The following is an 18,962-nucleotide window of genomic DNA, read 5'->3' on the forward strand; positions in this document are numbered from 1 at the left end:
CACCTGTCCAGATACCTATATAAATAAATCTGTAGAAACTGACTCCCACACTTACATGCAGATACACACTGTTGTTGTGTACACATCTAGCATGCACTAACACACATACTTCCACATTATTTATTATTACAATTGTTGTTTCGTGCCTAGAGACCCCAACAAAGATCAGGGCTCCAGGGTGGCAGGTGCTGGACATACACATAAAAAGAGAGAGAGTCTGCAACAAAGAGTTTATAATGCAGCTAGATAAAGGTGGGGAGAAACGTATGATACATTGGCTCTTCTGCAATTATTAGTCAACAACATTCATTTTTAAAGAAATAATACATTTCTTTTAGAGTTCCCTTCTTTTTTAAAAACTTGTTATGAAATAAATACACACATACTTTATGTCATCAATTTTTTTGTTCACAAGCCAGCAGAAGGAATAAAAGTCAGAGTTAGGCTGTAAATTTTATTCACACAGGTATACACACACCTCCCTACACAAAGACACAAACAATGCATGCATGCACACACTTATCTACACAGAGATACCCAGTTGGGAAGGGAGGAGGGTGGACTGGAGGGGAAAGGATGTGTGTGTGTTTGGAGGAGAGAAGATGGGGAGAGAAAGAGGCCAAGGATGAGAGCAGGGTGGGGGTGAGAGGGGGCAGTGAAGGAGAGAGGAGGGGGTGAGGGAGTATGTGGGGTGGATGGGGATGCTGGGGGAGGCAGAAGGTTACAGGTGCATGAGGATGTGGGGTGCATGAGGATGTGGGGGGCACAGGGGTGTATAGGGTGCAGGGCTGTGGCGGGTGAGGGACATGGAGGTGGCAGTTCTGTGAGGTGGAGAGGATGGGTGGGACAGCGCTGTAAAGGGTACAGGGCTGGGATGGGTAGGTGTGGGGGATAAGGTGAGATGGGACGGGAGAGGGATGCAATGATGGGTAGTGAGGGTGCAGGGGGGTTGGGACAGAAAGGGATGCATGAGGGGGATGGGGATGCACCCATTCCCAGCATTCGGAGACGGGGATACATACCTCCAACTCCTGGGTGCCGGCAATGGGGCAACAGACCACGGTTCACCACAGGGCAGTGAGGGCACACGCCACAGCTCAAGCCCAGTCACAGGAGGAGCGCAAGGAGGAGAAGTGGGCCGGCAGCAGTGGGAGAGGCCAACGGGAGCTATGCCTGTGGGCGGGGAGTGGGGCAGCACGCGGACTCCCCTGGCTGCCCCTACGCATAGGAGCCAGAGGCAGGACATGCCGGCTGCTTCCCGGGAGCCGTGTGGTGTGGCGGCTAGCATGGAGCCTGCCAGCCCCACTGCACGGTGCTGCCAACCGCACAGTCAACGGCCTAATCAGTACTGGAATCCCTTTTTGACCAGATGTTCTGATTGAAAACTGGACACCTGGTCACCCTACTGAATGGGCGTTGTTCTAGTCTGGTTCTGCAGGGATCAGTACTAGGCCTGATGCTGTTCAACATTTTCATCTGTTATCTGAAAGTAAATATTAAGTCACTGTGTTCTCCACAAATTTTATCAGCCAAGATTGTTGGAGCAGTAAATAGTGATAACAGGGCAATCATACAGTGTGATATAGATAATTTGATAAGATGGGCCCATTCAAACAAAATGTGTTTTAAGCCTAACCCTAACGCAAAGTTATACCTCTAGGAACAAGGAATGCAGGCCATGCTTACACAGAAAGGAGACTGTATGCTGAAAAGAGGTCATAGGGGCCAAGCAACGCAACATGAACTCCCACTACAACGCTGTGGCAAACTAGGCTAATGTGATGCTTTGATAATATACACGGGGAAGTAGCAAGTAGTAGGCAAGTGATTTTTACCTCTGTATACAGTATTGGTGAGATGGATATTGAGTACAGTTCTGGTATCCAAATTTTTTTTTATAAAAGACATGGGAAAAAAAACTGGAGAAAGTGCAGAAAAGAGCCATAAAATTATTCAAGGACTAGAGAAAATGCCTTATGCGAGACTTAAAATGCTCAATTTGTTTAGCTTGTCAAAAAAATTGAGAGGAGATCTGATTACAGTAGAACCTCAGAGTTACAAACACTTAGGGAATGGAGGCTGTTCGTAACTCTGAACAAAATGTTATGGTTATTCTTTCAAAAGTTTACAACTGATCGTTGATTTAATACAGCTTTGAAACTTTATTGTGCAAAAGAAAAATGCTGCTTTCCCTTTATTTTTTTAATAGTTTACGTTTAACACAGTACTGTACTGTATTTGCTTGTGTGTGTGTGTGTGTGTGTAGGTGCTATCTGATTGCATACTTCCAGTTCCAAATAAGGTGTATGGTTGACTGGTCTGTTTGTAACTCTGGTGTTCATAACTCTGAGGTTCTACTGTACTAGGTATGAGTACTTTCACAGAAAGAAAATATTGGGTACTAAAGGACTCTAATCTAGCGAAGAAAGGCATAACCCAAACTAACGGTGGGAAGCACGTAAGTAAAAGAGAGCAAGTTTAAAAGATTTGACAAAATATTTTAACACTATGTTTTAAACCCACACATTTATAATTGATTGACTCCTACTAAAAAGAAGTTTCTGCAAGAAAAACCAGTATTAAAGGAACCTGTCCTATACATTTTAAAAACAAAATGTAAAGCAGTGTAAAGCATAACCATTTGCCCATAAGTCATATTTCTGTAATAAATATATTAAGGACAGCATCTCTTTAGATATGTCTACAGTGGGAAAAGGTATATTTTTACAATCAGATAGCTACCAGATGTAAAGCTGTAGCGCAAGCTGGGGAAGCTGTAGTTTTACTGCAATTTAGCTAGTTGAGATGAACCCTAGGTTCCCCACATGAGGGCCATGGTGCTCCCCTCCTACTCCTAGGTGTAGGAGGTTAGAAGCCCCCATATTCTCTAATTTAGCAATGGCCCATAAAATATCACATATGCTTAGAGACTTTTTTCGACCCCAGCAGACCATACTTCCTAAATCTTACTCTGGAATATGGCAATACATAATTGTGATGCAATCATTCCCATTAATACCTACATATCCAGCTATCATGTTGAAAAAAAATATACTTCATGGAATTACAGAAACAAGATTGAGCTAGCTACTGGAGATGAAAATGCACTTTCTTCTTCGTTTGTTAGGAGGGTTATTATGAAGGAGAAGTATACTGATCTTGTGACATGTTGTTATGAAGCAGAGCCAAAGGCTAGCACAGAATTACCTGCCTAAATTTCAAAAGGAAATAAAAGCTTCTTTTGTAAAGGCAAGAGTGTGCCTCTCCAGTATACTCAAATTCTTTCTTTTTCAACAAAAGAATGGAGAATAATGACTGACACATATTAAATATCAGAAAGATTTGAGTAATAGAATTCTTCACAAAGCCAAAGGCTATTAAAAAAATTAAGCAGTCATGGGATGAGAGTTAAAGAACCGTCATGGATCAGAAACTGGATACAACACAGAAGGAATAAAGTGGTTACTTTCATCATTGCAAAAGTTAACAATGGAATGCCCCTAAAGTCTGAAGTAGAAATGGTGTTAAATATTTTTAGCAATTATTTAGAAGATGCGGCGAACAAGTTTGCAGATGGAAATAGCTTAATTTACACTAGTCAAGACTAGAAGATGACTTAAGAAACCCATAGGTGCTCTTATTTATCTTCTCACAGTACAACAACAAAGGGAAAACCAAAGAAACTGAACATCAATCAATTGAACTGTTAATATTAAACTTTTTCCCCCTTCACAGTCTAAACCTCGCTGCCACTAAATGCTGAGGCCAAGAATTTAGTAGGAGTCAGAAAAGGATTAGATATTTATATGGACAATGAGAACATTTACATATTAGCTGATATTTTAAAAAGCGGGATGGAGCATAAGCGTTCATACTTTAGGCCATAAGCCAACTAATTGACCAGGGGTAGGAAGAAACTTCTTCTATGATGAAATTTTCTATAACTGTCTATTTCAGGGTTTCTTGCATCTTCCAGTGAAGCACTTGATAATAGCTCTCTCAAGACAGGAAAATAGACTAGATGGCCTACTGGCCTGAACTAGTATTGCAAGACCTACATTCCAACACACCAGTCAACTGATATTCAGTTTTCTTTGGACCAAATAAAAGTGAACTAACATTCCACACCACATCCCAATCTGTTAAAAAGCATTTCTTTTTCCCTCTCCAAGCTGTCACTGTGTCACTTTCTGACAGCAGATAAAGTTAATGGGTATGTATGAAACTGATGTCATTATGGCTTCATGGCCCAGGCAGCTGTGATGATAGGAAACCAATAATAAGCATTCATATAACCTCTACCACAGCTCCTAAGAAGTTGATTACACCCTTTACTGTGACTGAAGTAGAAAGCCCTGGAAATTGAGATTAATAAATCTGATCCTAACTCAACTCTCCAAAGACTGTGCCATAACGGAGGTAAAAGGAGACAGTCTCCACAGGCTGAGACTGACTAAAAGATCCAGATGAGAGGGATCAGTTAACTGTCTTCATCCTGATGCAGCCAATTTTGTCATGCTGGGTTGCTGCACTCTATCACAACTGTAAATTAAGATACTCCAGTTTGGATGGATGTGGTCCACATTTGCCAGTGGGGAAGCACCCTATCAGATGCTTTGTTATGCTGAAGTCATCTTCTGCCAGTCTTTCCCCTCCCCAGCCAGGATAACACACCTCTTCATGATCAGTCTCTCTCTTCAAAGCAGAAGAAATTTATCAGCTCAGTCACACTTATGTCCCTACACAACAGCATTTTCCCAGCATCATAGTGGTCAGGACATTTAAAGCTGATAAGGATCATACAGTCCTAGTCAATTTCAACAGGCAACTACTGAGAAAGTGATCCTGTATAGGAGTGAGGACATCAACAGATGAGCTCTTCAAAATTCTCAAACTTGGGCAGGAAGACAAGGGAAAGAGACAGACATGCTCCCTTTGTATCCACGTCTTGGCAACGCACAAGAATTGTTTCAAATGCACAAATCATTCCCCTGCCAATAAGAGCTATATTTTAAAAGGTCGCCTCACTGATAAACATTTATGGTAGCTGCAGCTGGTTACAAATCTACTATACTTGCAGCAGAATGTACATATAGCAAGTGGTTTTAGTATCTTCTTTGAGGTCAACAGTCTCTGCCCATTACATGGGTGGCCAAATAAACACCCATGATACTGCAGAAACGCTAGCGCTATGGTTTTCTAACCTAGGACCACATCATGCCCTGCCATAGCAAAAACGTGCAGGAGGACCAAACATTTGAAGTCACAGCATAATATTACATAGTGCAACTAATAGGTAAAAATTTCTACAAGTGCAAAATCCAGAGTAACTTGTTAACCCATTTAAACGTTTTCTCTGGTCTCTCCACTCCAATTCAGAGTCGCATCCTCTGGCGCACAGCTGCAGCCAAACCTCATTTTCTTTTAAGGTTAATCTGAAGTGTGCTTAGTAATGAGACAAAAATCAGGGATCAATATTTGCAACACAATTAAGGTGCTGTTACACAAGCTTATGCTCAAAGTGCCCCATTTATCTACAGCAGAAAGACCGGCATATGACCACCTATTTCTTTTCAACTCACCAACATTCTTAGTATGGAAATTTCTCACCTCTTCAATCCCCTGGCTTGTATCACTTTCCCATAATGCTTTAATTCTATCTTGTCAACCTTCAGTAGCTGGATGATGTGTGGAAAAAAAAACCAGTGCTTAGATGCTATGATAATGGGCACTATAAAAATAATCTCAATCGATCATCTACAACAGTGGTTCTCAAAGCCGGTCCGCCGCTTGTTCAGGGAAAGCCCTGGGTGGGCCGGACCAGTTTGTTTACCTGCAGCGTCCGCAGGTTTGGCCGATCGCGGCTCCCACTGGCCGCGGTTCGCCGCTCCAGGCCAACGGGGGCTGCGGGAAGCGGCGCAGGCCAAGGGACGTGCTGGCCGCCCTTCCCGCAGCCCCCGTTGGCCTGGAGCGGCGAACCGCAGCCAGTGGGAGCCACGATCGGCCAAACCTGCAGACGCGGCAGGTAAACAAACTGGTTCGGCCGGCCAGGGGCTTTCCCTGAACAAGCGGCAGACGGGCTTTGAGAACCACTGATCTACAATTTATAAATAATGGAAGACCATCAAAATGGAAAGGCAGCATCCAACTGAGTAGAAATAGAAGAAGTGACAAAATTCTGACTAGTCATAAATTCAAACCTCATTATTAATGGCACTGCAAGTTAATAAATAAAATAGCTAATAACAGTTAATACTATAAATGACTCGCTGTGTTACCATAAAGAAAACTGATTCAACACAGCACTGCATATAATTTAAAAGAAAAGCAACCTAATTTGTAACTAGCTATAACAATGTACTTCATTTTTGAAGTTTTTAAAATTTAAAATTCTATTTCATTAATAGAATATGCCAATACCTAAAGAGCTGCTCTAAAATGGATGCAAGAGTATTAAAGTTCTGTTCACAGTACTTAGAGATATTAACCATGAATGCAAATGAGGAAGAATGAGAGGATCTTTGTAATCTTAATCAGATCCCAAGCATCCTGCATCTTGGTAATACTCTAATGACAGCATCAGGGTAGCGAGTAGTCTTCTCATGGACCACCGGCTTGTACCTTCAAGGAGCCTCTCCATCCATCACTTCTTGTGAACCTCATCCAGATGCCAGAACAATGGAGAGTCCTTATGGTCAAAGAACATAAGGACTCCATAGGACTAATGCTGCTGCTGGCAATGACCTCTGAAAAGCAGATCTTCTTGGATGCAAAGAGGAGCAGCAAATGGAGATGGCCTCCACTGGAGGTGCAGTATCTGGACTCCCTTGTGCCTCACTGGAGCTCCAAGGGTTATTGGGACAGATTTAAAATGGTATTTAGGTGCCTAACTGGATTTACAAAAAACATCTAAGCCCGTGTTGTGGCTTACTTCCATTTACTTCAACGGCAGTTAAGCACCTAATATACTTAGCCACTTTTGTAAATCCCATTAAGCATCTATCCGCATACTTAGGTGCCTAAATACTTTTGTAATTCTGGACTATTGTTCCTAAAGCAAGCACAATGCCTGCTGGTGCTCTCATTGGGGCAATGTACAACTTGCACTGCTCCCAAAGAATGATTACTATACAGTAAAATCTCAGAGTTACAAACACCTTGGGAATGGGGGTTGTTCATAACTTTGAACAAAACATTATGGTTGTTCTTTCAAAAGTTTACAGCTGAACATTAAAACTTTACTATGCAGAAGAAAAATGCTGCTTTTAACCATCTTAATTTAAACGAATCAAGCTCTGAAACAGTTTCCTTACCTTGTCAAATCTTATTTTTTTTTAAATTTCCCTTTTTTCTTTTTTTAAATAGTTTACGTTTAACACAGTACTGTAAAGTATTTGTTTATTTGGTTTTTTGTCTCTGCTGCCTGATTGTGTACTTCTGGTTCCAAATGAGGAGTGTGGATGACTGGTCAGTTCATAACTCTAGGTTCTACTGTATTCCACAATCCAGCCCTTAGCGTTTCATTAGATTCCGATGGGCCAGTGAGGCAACTTTTAAAGTGTGCATTCTTTCTTCCTACCAAATAGAGCCACACTACTAAGATTCTAAGGTCTGATTCTTCTCTCATTTGCACTGGTTTAAAATCAGGAGTTATTCCACTCAAATCAGTGAATTTACACCAGCATAAAATCAGCTTAAGTCAGAGCAGATTCAGGCCTTTTAATTCCTTGTAGGCCTTCTTTCTGATATGTTAATCTTCATCTAGGCATAATATTTCTATAAATACATTTTGTTTGAAACAAAGTAACTCAACTGCAATAGAAACACTTTCCTACCTCAAACATACAGGTCTATTAGTGTCAGAGTGTTATTAAAAGACATCTGAAAATAAAACTTAGAATCTGATTTGAAAAGTTATCTACCTTTGGCTCCAAAGATGTCCAACGTGTCCCAGTTACACAATATGCCACAGTACTCTTATGCCAGTCTCCATCAGAGAGATATTAAAAAAAAACTACCATGTAAAGCAGGGGTGGGCAAACTACGGGCTGCGGGCATCCAGAGGGAATCCAGCCCATCAGACATTTTAATCCATCCCCCGAGCTCCCGCTGGGGAGCAGGCTCTGGGGCTTGTCTAGTGGCAACCAGGGAGCTCTATAATCCACGTGCTGCCCCTGCCCCAAGTGCTGCCCCTGCATCTCTCATTGGCTGGGAACCGCAGCCAATGGGAGCTGCAGGGGTGGCGCCTGGCACAGAGCTACCTGGCCAGTGCCGCACCTCCACTTAGGAGCCAGAGCGGGGACATGCTGCTGCTTCCAGGAGCTGCGGGGGCAGCGCCTGCAGATGGGACAGCGTGCAGAGCTGCCTGGCCATGCCTCCGCGTAGGAGCTGGAGAAGGGACGTGCCACTGCTTCCGGGAGCTCCTTGAGGTAAGCGCTGCCTGGAACCTGTACTCCTGACCTCCTCCCATGCCCCAACCCCCGGCCAGAGCCCTCGCCCCCCACCCCCTGCAGCCCAACCCCCTGCCCCCTCCAACACCCTGAACTCCTCATTTCTGGCTCCACCCCGAGCCCACATCCCCAGCCAGAGCCCTCACCCCCTCCTGCACCCCAACCCCCATTTTGTGAGCATTCATCGCCCACCATACAATTTCCATACCCAGATGTGGATGGCCCTTGGGCCAAAAAGTTTGCCCACCCCGATGTAAAGGGATCAACTTAAAATAATCATCCCGCTGTCTGATATCTTATTTAATATCATCCCAAGTACTCCCTAATATTACAGTAGCCAAACAAGATTAGTGGAAAGAACCCTCTTATTTCTGGTTTTATGAATGGTGCAATATGCAGTACTTTGTGTATTGTCAATTCCCATGCTTCCCTTATGTAGTCTATCCATTTTCTGTTTATGTGGGAACTTTCTAGAAAGCAACAGGGAAGAGGGGCTTTTGGGGTGTGGAGAGAGTGATATTAAAAACAAAAACTGGCAGTGGGACTCAGAGGCAGACAGTGCCTGAAACTACTGTTAACAGCTTTTTGGGAAATGACTTGGTTTTATTTTGACAGCCTTTTTGAAAAATGGCTCATGTTCCCACCCTATCCAGTGAATTTCTCTACTGAATTCCTCTATGTACAATTTAGTTTCTAGTGGTATACCATTTGAAGTGACAGTGCCTTGAAATATTATTTAGAATGTATTCTACAAATCTGCCCAGAAAACACTTTTCCGTAGTGCAAAAATCATTCATGGAAGAAGACTTCTGGACTACATAGATAAGCATTAAATTCACAAACACTAACCTGAAACTTCATCTTTAACCTCTCTTGCTGTGTCTTTGTACTGCAACATTTAGGACTTACAAGATCTTTTATTGTTTGAAGATAGCTATAACACACCAGCAAAGGGCCATGCATTTATGACCTTATTAATAAGAACTTCCTAGGTACCCTGTTCCATGACATCAAAGTTGACATAGCACAAATCTGAATTCACAAGAAACTACACATTGTACATATACAGACACACAATTCACTGTTTAAAGACATATTTGATGGAGGGAAGAGGGAGAGAATTTCAGTGCACATGAGTAGTGACTCCTTTAAGAATTAAGGTGTAAAACACCTTAAAAAAAAAAAAGACGTTAATCCATACTAAATATTAATCATCTTTAGGTTTCACTTTTTAAATCTGATCTCAACTAAGAGAAAAATATTTTCCATTTGAAAATGTTGCACTCACTATCGTTACAAGTAACCAACCACTTACACTCTGAAACAGAAATAAACACAAAAATATTTCACTCTATATTCCATGTGTTTACTTTGTGCATTTTAAAGCATTTTTCTGATGGTTAACTACAAGAGAGGTTTTTTGTTCTGTTTTTTGTTTTCTTTTTTAAGGAGGAGTAAACCCTGGATGCTCAGACAAAATGTTGTGATACAAAAATGCAGATAGAACAGAAGGTACTAAAAACAGATACTGTGGAAGGTACTTCATTATAGTCATGCAAATGGTGCTCGTATAGCATTTTGTTTTTCCTATTTATAAACATTATAAAATGTCTCATATATGCGCTAAGACCTGGATTCTTTCTTCTACACATTCAAATTTTAAGGTAAGGCAAAAACATTATATATGTTAGCTGTAAATCTGACAATTTTAAGGAAGAGCTTCATGTGTGATCCCTCAAGCAGCAGGGATAGAATAAAGTGAAGCCTCAATTATATCTTTTGTTGGGAATCCTCTTGACTAGATTTGAGATGGATTATTTAGCTCTGGAGACACATATCAATGCAAACACAAACAAACAGCAAGTCCTCCAGAACAAGGCGGCCTGATAGTCCAATCTTCATTTTACAAAATAGCTGCAAGACAAAACTTACAAGGCCTCAATTCTTTCTTCTGGCTGAGTTCCACTTGGCTCAAAAATAGAGTGGAGAAGCGGAGGCATGCTACCCTTGCACTCCTTTCTTCCGGGGCCAGCGGGTCACCTGTACAAACTAGAGCAACCCTAATGCAAGCTATTTATTAACAAACACTGTGGCTGAATTACTAACTTTTTTTATTTTTGTGAGCTCGAGAGAATAGTCTGTGGTACCGTATGTTAATAGCAACAGATTTATTATCAAGCTTGATAATGAAGAAACCTGTAAAGAATGTGAATATATATATCACAGGATGCACTGGGCCCTTTAAGGTGGAACTAGGTTAGCCGATCTGTGCCTCATGAATAGCCTTTTGATGGTGTCTGACAGACAGATGGTCTCTATAAAGCACTGGCGGAGAAGAGGAAGCTGTGGTAGAGGCTACAGAGAGCAGGCGGCTCCTGTAGGAGAACTTTGCCTGGAGGCAAGGAGTTGGGCCGGAGGGCTGAAGAAGGGTGAGGGCCAGGGGAGCAGTAAAGGGGTTTGCCTGCTGACGTGTAAAAGCTGACAAACAGACAGCACTGAGAGAGTGATGGATCTCTGCTGGGAAAGAAAATATTCCAGGTAGGAAGGACTCAGAACATGGATGGTGTGTGACTCCTCCATTTGAGGAGGCTGGGCATGCCCAGACTGTGGCCCCATCCTGAGGCCCACCCCCACTTGGATTCCTCCCTTTGAAACCCTGCCATGCTCCACCCCGGTCCCACCTGCCCCTTCCCCCAAGACCCCTCCTGCCTGCCTCTTGCGCCTCTTCTCCTGAGGGTCCGCCTCCACCCACTGCTTGAGACTCTTCGACCCCCTCCCTTGCAGCCCTCTCGCACTCCCGCCAAGCCACTCACCACTTCTGTGTGCCTCTTCCCCTCCTCCCCTTAGGTCCCTATGCAGGCAGAACAGGGATGGGAAGAAGCAGAGCAGGGTCCGACTCTCAGGGGGAAGAGAACGAGTGGGAGTGGAGCCTCGGTGTGAAGCACAGGCGGGGCCACAGCCCGGGCATCCTTTCAATGGTGGCGGACTCCAAAAGCGGCAGGCCAGCTGTTTGGGGAAGCTTAGCCTCCCCTAGCCTCTTATAGCCTCCCCACCACCCATGCCTGAGAGTGAATGCTCAGAAGAGCGCAGGCAGTGTTTAAAGTAGTCCAGAGTGGATTAAGGGAAGTGACAAAGCCTGGGAAGGACCTAAAAGCTGTGCCCAGCTTGGAAACTTGAAGGTGGTCAGACGTGGGTGGTGGAGTGGAGACTGTGCGCAGTGAGAGATTGGGGCAGAAGAACCTTAATTTTTTTAAGTTTATTTTATGTTAATAAACCAGACCACAAGAAGGAATGTTATTGGACAAACCCTTCTGTAGCGTTCTTGAGGAGCCTGAGTGAAGAGGAAACTGAGGCAGAGTGCTGCACAGCCACTTCTAGCCACAAGAGGATGCTCAGGAGGTGGCTAGCCCTGTTCAGATGTGCCTTTATATAAACATGTAGGCTGTCACAGTTACTAGGCTAACTGCACCTCTGACATACACGCCAGTCTCTGTGAACTGGTCTGATGCTTTGTGCAGTCACCTGTCTTCGAGTGGAATCGGGCAACTTTCCCACTCTCAGACCAGGGCCTAGGCTGCAATCCCCTGTATATCAACCATGATTACCTCAGCAGAGCAGCTTAGGTTCAGTAACTATAGTTCTGTTCCTACCAGGAGCTATGACAATTTCCAGCAACCAGGCTGCCTTCTTACAATAAAGTATCATTTATTTATATCAAAAGCATTTCAGAGAAAAAAATCTTAACCCAAGCACTGCTGTTCTTCCCTAAGGCTTACAATTTCCAGGAGGCCAAGGAAGGGCCAATTGCTTTCAGGCACCCTTGCAGGACCTGTGTCTGTTTCATCAGTCTGCTCTCATCAGGAACAGCACTCAACTCCCACCTGCCATTCTCGCCAGTCCTTTTAACCATTCAGGCCCAGATCTACAAAGGGACTTCTATGAGATAGGTGGCCTCGGAGTACACCTATTGGATCAGGCCCAAAATGGAAGACAGGCGCTCCTCCATCAATTTCCCCACAGTTTGTGGTGCACTCTGGGCCTTAGGTCAGAGACAGGTGTTCAGACATCTAGTTTGTGACAGAAGTGCACATGCTCACAGGTTGAAACACAGGTGCCTTGGGAATGTTTACCATGAAAATTTAGGCACCAAGTGAGTTTAGGTGCCTACATAGTTAGCTGGCAGCTGAGCAAGAGTTTTGTGGATTACTGTGGTTTCTTACTTGGGCACCTAAGTAGTTTTGTGGGCCTTAGTGTCCCTTTGATCCCTAGGTACGCAGCCTTAGCAAAAAGCTACCTCCCTCACCCCCAAGGGTTTATTGTGAGGTTGCTTATATATAGCCATTGTGTTGCTTTTCTGCTTGGTCTTCCAACTGCCCCTTACTAAATGAGATGAATACAGTTGTATAAGAAAGTCTAACAACACAGTATAATTACTGTCACCTTTCCTCACTCACCAGGTCACCTACAGTATTCACAGAATTATAGATCAATAGTCTTAGGTTATAATACAGCAGCTCTACATCCGCCACAACAGTCCCTGCCCCAGAGAATGTACAAGACCCATTTTTTCCTTCCTGATAGACAGGAAACAGAAAACTACATTAATTGATCCTTCCTCTATACATTAGGATACCTGCAATTATTCTTTATATTCCCTCCTGCTTCAAGTCAATCCATGGACTGTCTCTTTTAGAAGCAGTGTCACGCACTGTTGCCAAGCATAGTGTTCCTGGAGCGAGAATCTGAAATAACTCTTCTCCAGATCTATAGTACTGAAGAGAGACAGCAACGTGCTCCCCCCCCCCCCCCTTTTTAACATCAATCATGGAGCGTGCAAAGCTATTATTTCTGATGCTGCCTTGTACTAGGCATTTTAAACCAAATAGACTTGGATGCTCTTCGAAGCTCTCTGGGCAGATACAGCATATTCCTGCCTTGTCTATACTAGAAGGTTAAATTTATGTAAGTTATGCAACTTAAGTCAATGTAAACTATGTTAAGTTATGTACGGCGGTGTCTGCACCATGCTATGTCAGTGGGAGACGCTCTCCTGTCGACATAGCTCCTGGCTCTCACTGAGGTGGAGTACTGAATTCGACAGGAGAACGGTTAACCCTTGACTTATTGCATCTTCACCAGACCCACTAAATCGATGCTGCTGCATCAATTGCAGCAGCGCCGATTTAGCCCATACTGAAGACAAGCCCTTAGTGAAGAAGCTTCAGGTATTTTAGTGAATGATAGGTTTTCTGAGGAAGTGAGAAGAAGTGACAACCTACTCCTATGTCTGCTGTGTAAGACATCACCAAGGGTTTTCAGTTATTCAGCCATCTCACAGCAATGTGAGATAAGGAAGATTGCTTTGAGAAATGTTCTCTTGTATAATAAGAGTTTTCATGTTCTTTTCTTCTGACCCAAAAACAACAAAAGATTAAAATGTACTCCGGGTAACAATGGATTTGAGGAATTGGGAACAACATAAGAACGGCCATACTGGGTCAGACCAAAGGTCCATCAAACCCAGTACCCTGTCCTCTGACAGTGGCCAATGGCAGGTGCCCCAAAGGGAATGAACAGACAGGTTATCATCAAGTGATCCATGCCCTGTCACCCAATCCCAGCTTCTGGCAAACAGGCTAGGCACAGCATTCCTGCCCATCCTGGCTAATAGCCATTGATGGACCTATCTTCCATGAATTTATCTAGCTCCCTTCTGAACCCCGTTATAGTATTGGCCTTCACAACACCCTTTGGCAAGGAGTTCCAGAAGTTGACAATGTGTTGCATGAAAAAAATACTTTGTGTTTGTTTTAAACCTGCTACCTATTAACTTCATTTGGTGGCCCCTTGTTCTTGTATTATGAGACGGAGTAAATAACACTTCCTTATTTACTTTCTCTATACCACTCCTGATTTTATAGACCTCTATCATATCCCCCCTTAGTCGCCTCTTCTCCAGGCTGAAAAGTCCCAGTCTTATTAATCTCTCCTCATACAGAAGCTGTTCTATACCCCTAATAATTTTTGTTGTCCTTTTCTGAACCTTTTCCAATTCCAATATATTTTTTTGAGATGGGGCGACCACATCTGCATGCAGTATTCAAGCTGTGGGCATACCATGGATTTATATAGAAGCAATATGATATTTTCTGGCTTATTATCTATCCCTTTCTTGATGATTCCCAACATTTTGTTCGCTTTTTTGACTGCCGCTGCCGCACATTGGGTGGATGATTTCAGAGAACTATCCACAATGACTCCAAGATCTCTTTCTTGAGTGGTAACAGCTAATTTAGACCCCATCATTGTTTTTGTATAGTTAGAATTATGTTTTCCAATGTGGATTACTTTGCATTTATCAACATTAAATTTAATCTGCCAATGAAAAAGTTAAGTTATTGTAAGGAAAGCAACTGTAATCCTTCTGTAAGAACCTCCAATCACAATTTCCATCAAAACATGCAACAACAACAAAAATCCAGATGTATCTATGTATTATACATAAGTTGGCACTTTCCCTCTGCAGAAACAGAACTAGTTAGAACTAAACATACTATAATCAGAAAATAATGTTTAGGAAGGAAAAATCTGACATTCATAAAACCTGCAAGTATAAGTTTTGTATGTACACACAAAACTTCAATTCACTCTGGGGAATGGGGGGGGGAGGGGGAGACACAGCGGGCGGGTGTGTGGAAGAGACTTAGCCCATCTTTCTCTTCGTTAGCCAGATTGTAATTACTCTCCACTTTTGTTATAAGACTGCAACACGTTTTTCTCAGGCTCCTGGTTTTTCCACCCCCCGCAATTTCCAATTATACAAACATCTTCTCCAAATATTCAGTTAAGTTTAAATATCAAATATTTATTCAGTTTAAATATTAATATTTAAAAAAATCTATTTGTCTTCAGAATGCTTCAAAAGCTAAAATATGCCACCTACTGGCAATTTAAGTGCAAAGTTCATCCATCAATAATTTGTAAGGAAAGATGTATTTTTAAGGTACACTGTATTTGATTTCAACTTCAGAAGTGTACTGAAAACTTTAGATTAAACTTTATACTCCCCACTGACTTGCCTCTGACTTTCAGTTTACTGTATGTCTACACTGCCCTGCATTTCGGACTACGGGGGTGTGAACTGCAGCACCTGTAGTGTACCTATGGGTAAGTTACAGCACAGCACTTTGGTACATGCTGCAATTCACACCCAGTAGCCCAAAATGCTGGGCAGTGTAGACATGCCATCAGAAGTTATTAAAATACTTGACAGCACAACAGACAACCACACTGCTGCCTGAATAAGAAAGAGTAATTCTATTGCTTACTTCTGGATTTCAGTGTCAAAAGCTTTCTTCCCCATCTCCATTATGCAACAATTTAATAAAATAATGACAAACTGGAGAGTAAATCATCCAGCATAGTCTACCTAACCTTTGGTCTTTAACAGCCTGGCTCCAGGGCCAGAGAAAAGACAGACAAGTTACAGCCTTGTTATTACCTTAGAATTACTGAAACTGACAAACATGAAACTATGTATGGGGGGAAAGAATTTAAATACATATTTTAGTTTTAACTTTTGGAATCCAGTACCTAGAGCAAAGCATTGGATTCTATTAGTATCTCTGCCACTGACTCACTTAAATATATGACTAACTTTACACAAGAGTAGCCTCATTGAGCTCAGTGGGACTACTCAAAGGCATGCTTGCAGAGCTGGATTTTTAGGAACCATTTATTCCTTATTCTTATTTATGATTTTAGAATAAGTCATTTAATCTCTGTACCTCAGTTTCCATCTGTAAAATGAGGATAATACCTATATCACAGTGGTATTATGGGATTTATCTGCTGTAAGACGCTATAAGGACTTTTGCTATAAACTTTCCCTATTTATAAACATGTTAAACCATCAAAATCACATAGCACTACCCTACCCCTCATACATCTACATGTAAGAGTAAGCTTTCCGAACAGGAGAAAAATCAATAGCTTTTCTTGATTCTGTACAACAAATGCTTACCTGAAGTCGGGAGTTCATGAGCATGAACTCCTGTTGACTCTTCAGGTTTTCATTCATAGATTTTGAAAAGATGAATCCCATTTTGATTTAAACTGTAGAATAAGTTATAAAAGGTAGATTTAAAAGGTGTTAAACACTGACCACAACCGAAGTTTATTTTGAATGTCTCTCTCACAATAGTAGCAATAAAAAACTTAATAGCTCAGACTCAGTTAATAAGGATTCTGCTGCTGGCCTCCTGACCCAGAAGTTTTTTTTATAGCTTATTGTATCACATCTATAGTTAGACAAGAGTGGAAAACACTGACAGAGTGTGGGGTGTATTTTAAGGAAAATCAGAGATTGCAGTAATCAGATGCTAGCTTGATGGATTCATTAAAATCATGAAAAGAGAATTCAATTCATGTATCATGGAAGAAGTGGGTTTTTAGAAGGGAATTGAATGAAGGAGATGTAGAAATCTGAAGGAAAAGGATATGGATGACATCTTGTTTTCCTTTACCTTCCCTCAGTTATGGAATAGCTGTTTTGTAACATTATTTTTCAAACCACCACCACCAAGGTTCCTGCCCACAACAACCAGGGAAAGAAATGTTGAAAAAAAATCTTCTTATTTCAAGACACTTAGTGATTTCTGCTTGAATAATCCCCTCCACCCATAAAAGTGGAAAGCTGCTTCACACAATAATACTATAACAGCTCCTCTAAGTCTTCTCTGGTTGCTCTTGGTGCCGGCAACATTCATTGCCTGAAACTTGTTCAAAAATAAAAACAAAGTTTTAAACAAAACAGGCAACACACAACATGTGAGAGACTAAGGGCTCCTCCCAACCTCTGAAAAAGCCTATCTATACCAGACTGCCTGCTTAAAACCCATGCTCACGGATGTTCCTTGGATAGTATTTTATTCTTTGTTTTTAACTTGGGATAGCTCTCTTTAGCACCAAACTGTGGCCCAATCCCTGCCCTCCACTTACACACCATCTCCCTGCAATTGCTACTTCCCATCCCAGTGCACAGCCTGGACCCCAGCCCCCCCCCACCACTACCTACCCCCCACCAACCCTCACTCCCCCATCAACCCCCATCCCTACTTCCTCCAACCCCCTCTTTCACCACTACCCAGCCCCCCCACCAATCCCCCACCCCCTCTCTCACCACTACCCACCCCCACCAACCCTCACTCCCTCATCAAACCCCCTCCCTACTTCCTCTCCCTCACCACTACCCAGCCCCCCACCAACCCTCCCCCCTACTTCCTCCAATCCCCCACCCCCTCCCTCACCACTACCCAGCCCCCCACCAACCCTCCCCCCTACTTCCTCCAATCCCCCACCCCCTCTCTCACCACTACCCTGCCTACTATGAGCCCCCCCCTCCCCAGCAGCCCGTCCATGCCCCCAGCCATCCAACTTTGCGAGGAGGGATAGCTCAGTGGTTTGAGCATTGGCCTGCTAACCCCAGGATTGCGAGTTCAATCCTTGAGGGGGCCATTTAGGGATCTGGGGCAAAAATTGGAGATTGGTCCTGCTTTGGGCAGGGGGGTGGACTAGATGACCTCCTGAGGTCCCTTCCAGCCCTGATAGTCTATGTTATACCCGTCCCCCGCTCACCGCAGGAGGGGGCAGTGGAGCCGCCGGTCTGGGCGGGCAGCAGGTCGCTCAAGAGACGCCTCGCGTTCCGTCCGGCCTTCGGGAAGGTCGTTGGTGGGCCGGTCCGCGCTCCGGCGGGGTGGCCAACGAGCGAGCCGCCCTGGGTTTCTCCTGCCGCGGCGGCGGCGGTGTGGGGGGAGATTTAAAGGGCCAGCGCGCTGCTGAGCTAAGATGGTGCCGCGAGGAGCCAGCGCCTGCCTGATGCGGGGCCGCCCCTGCAGCGGGATGGGGACGGGGGGAGCGCGGCCAGCCAGCCAGCGGGACCGACCAGGCCCTATCTCATATGTCGGCCCCCCCCGCCGCCTGACAAGCCGCCCCCTTTACTGCCCCTCCCCCCCCGCAGCTCTCTCACAATGCTACTGCCAGTTTCCGTGCGCTCACCCACCCCTAAGACCCCAGGCCCTGGAGCCATGGAAATAAAAGCATTCGGCGTGGCCAGCCCCAAACCCTCATAAACCAGGAGACAGCCCCTAAAAACCATGAGCGGGGCATCGCCAGCAGTCCCTTAGTACATGGGAGGCCCTTTATTTTTTCATCTCTGTACAACAAGATGGGGAGTTGCTGAGTGCGGCAGGAAATACCCCTGGGCCGTGTAGATGGGTACCTGCTGCTCATTATTACTGGTGATGATAACCATGATCTTAATAGCAGGAGGCGGGGGTGCTAAGAAAACTGTCCCTTATTTCTGAAATACAATGTTGGCAACCTTCGCGTCAAGGTCACAAGGATGTGTTTGGTTTTTAAACCATTTTAGGTTCTTATTTGCCTTCTGGTTTCTGGACTTTTGAGGTGCGCCGGAGAGCTTCTCAACCTTTTCTCTCTAATCACAAGGGCTAG

The 18,962-nt window shown here is 43.7% G+C and overlaps 1 protein-coding gene across 2 annotated transcripts in view; it reads right to left on the reverse strand.

Moving 5' to 3' along the window:
- Positions 1–18,246, reverse strand: part of PLGRKT (plasminogen receptor with a C-terminal lysine) — a 48,888-nt gene extending 30,642 nt beyond the window's left edge. Inside the window, exons 1-2 of one of the 2 annotated variants that reach the window (XM_074954090.1) lie at positions 18,087–18,246; positions 16,474–16,565 (exon numbers count right to left, since the gene is read on the reverse strand). In XM_074954090.1, the coding sequence (XP_074810191.1) occupies positions 16,474–16,554 (81 nt within the window). In that variant the 5' untranslated portion in view covers positions 16,555–16,565; positions 18,087–18,246. Of the gene's footprint in view, positions 1–16,473; positions 16,566–16,975; positions 17,136–18,086 lie in introns of those variants that run through there. The other variant, XM_074954091.1, reaches the window with a different exon arrangement.
- Positions 18,247–18,962: the final 716 nt, after the last annotated feature.

Source organism: Natator depressus, chromosome 5 (assembly GCF_965152275.1).
Source record: "Natator depressus isolate rNatDep1 chromosome 5, rNatDep2.hap1, whole genome shotgun sequence".
Lineage (NCBI taxonomy): Eukaryota > Metazoa > Chordata > Testudines > Cheloniidae > Natator > Natator depressus.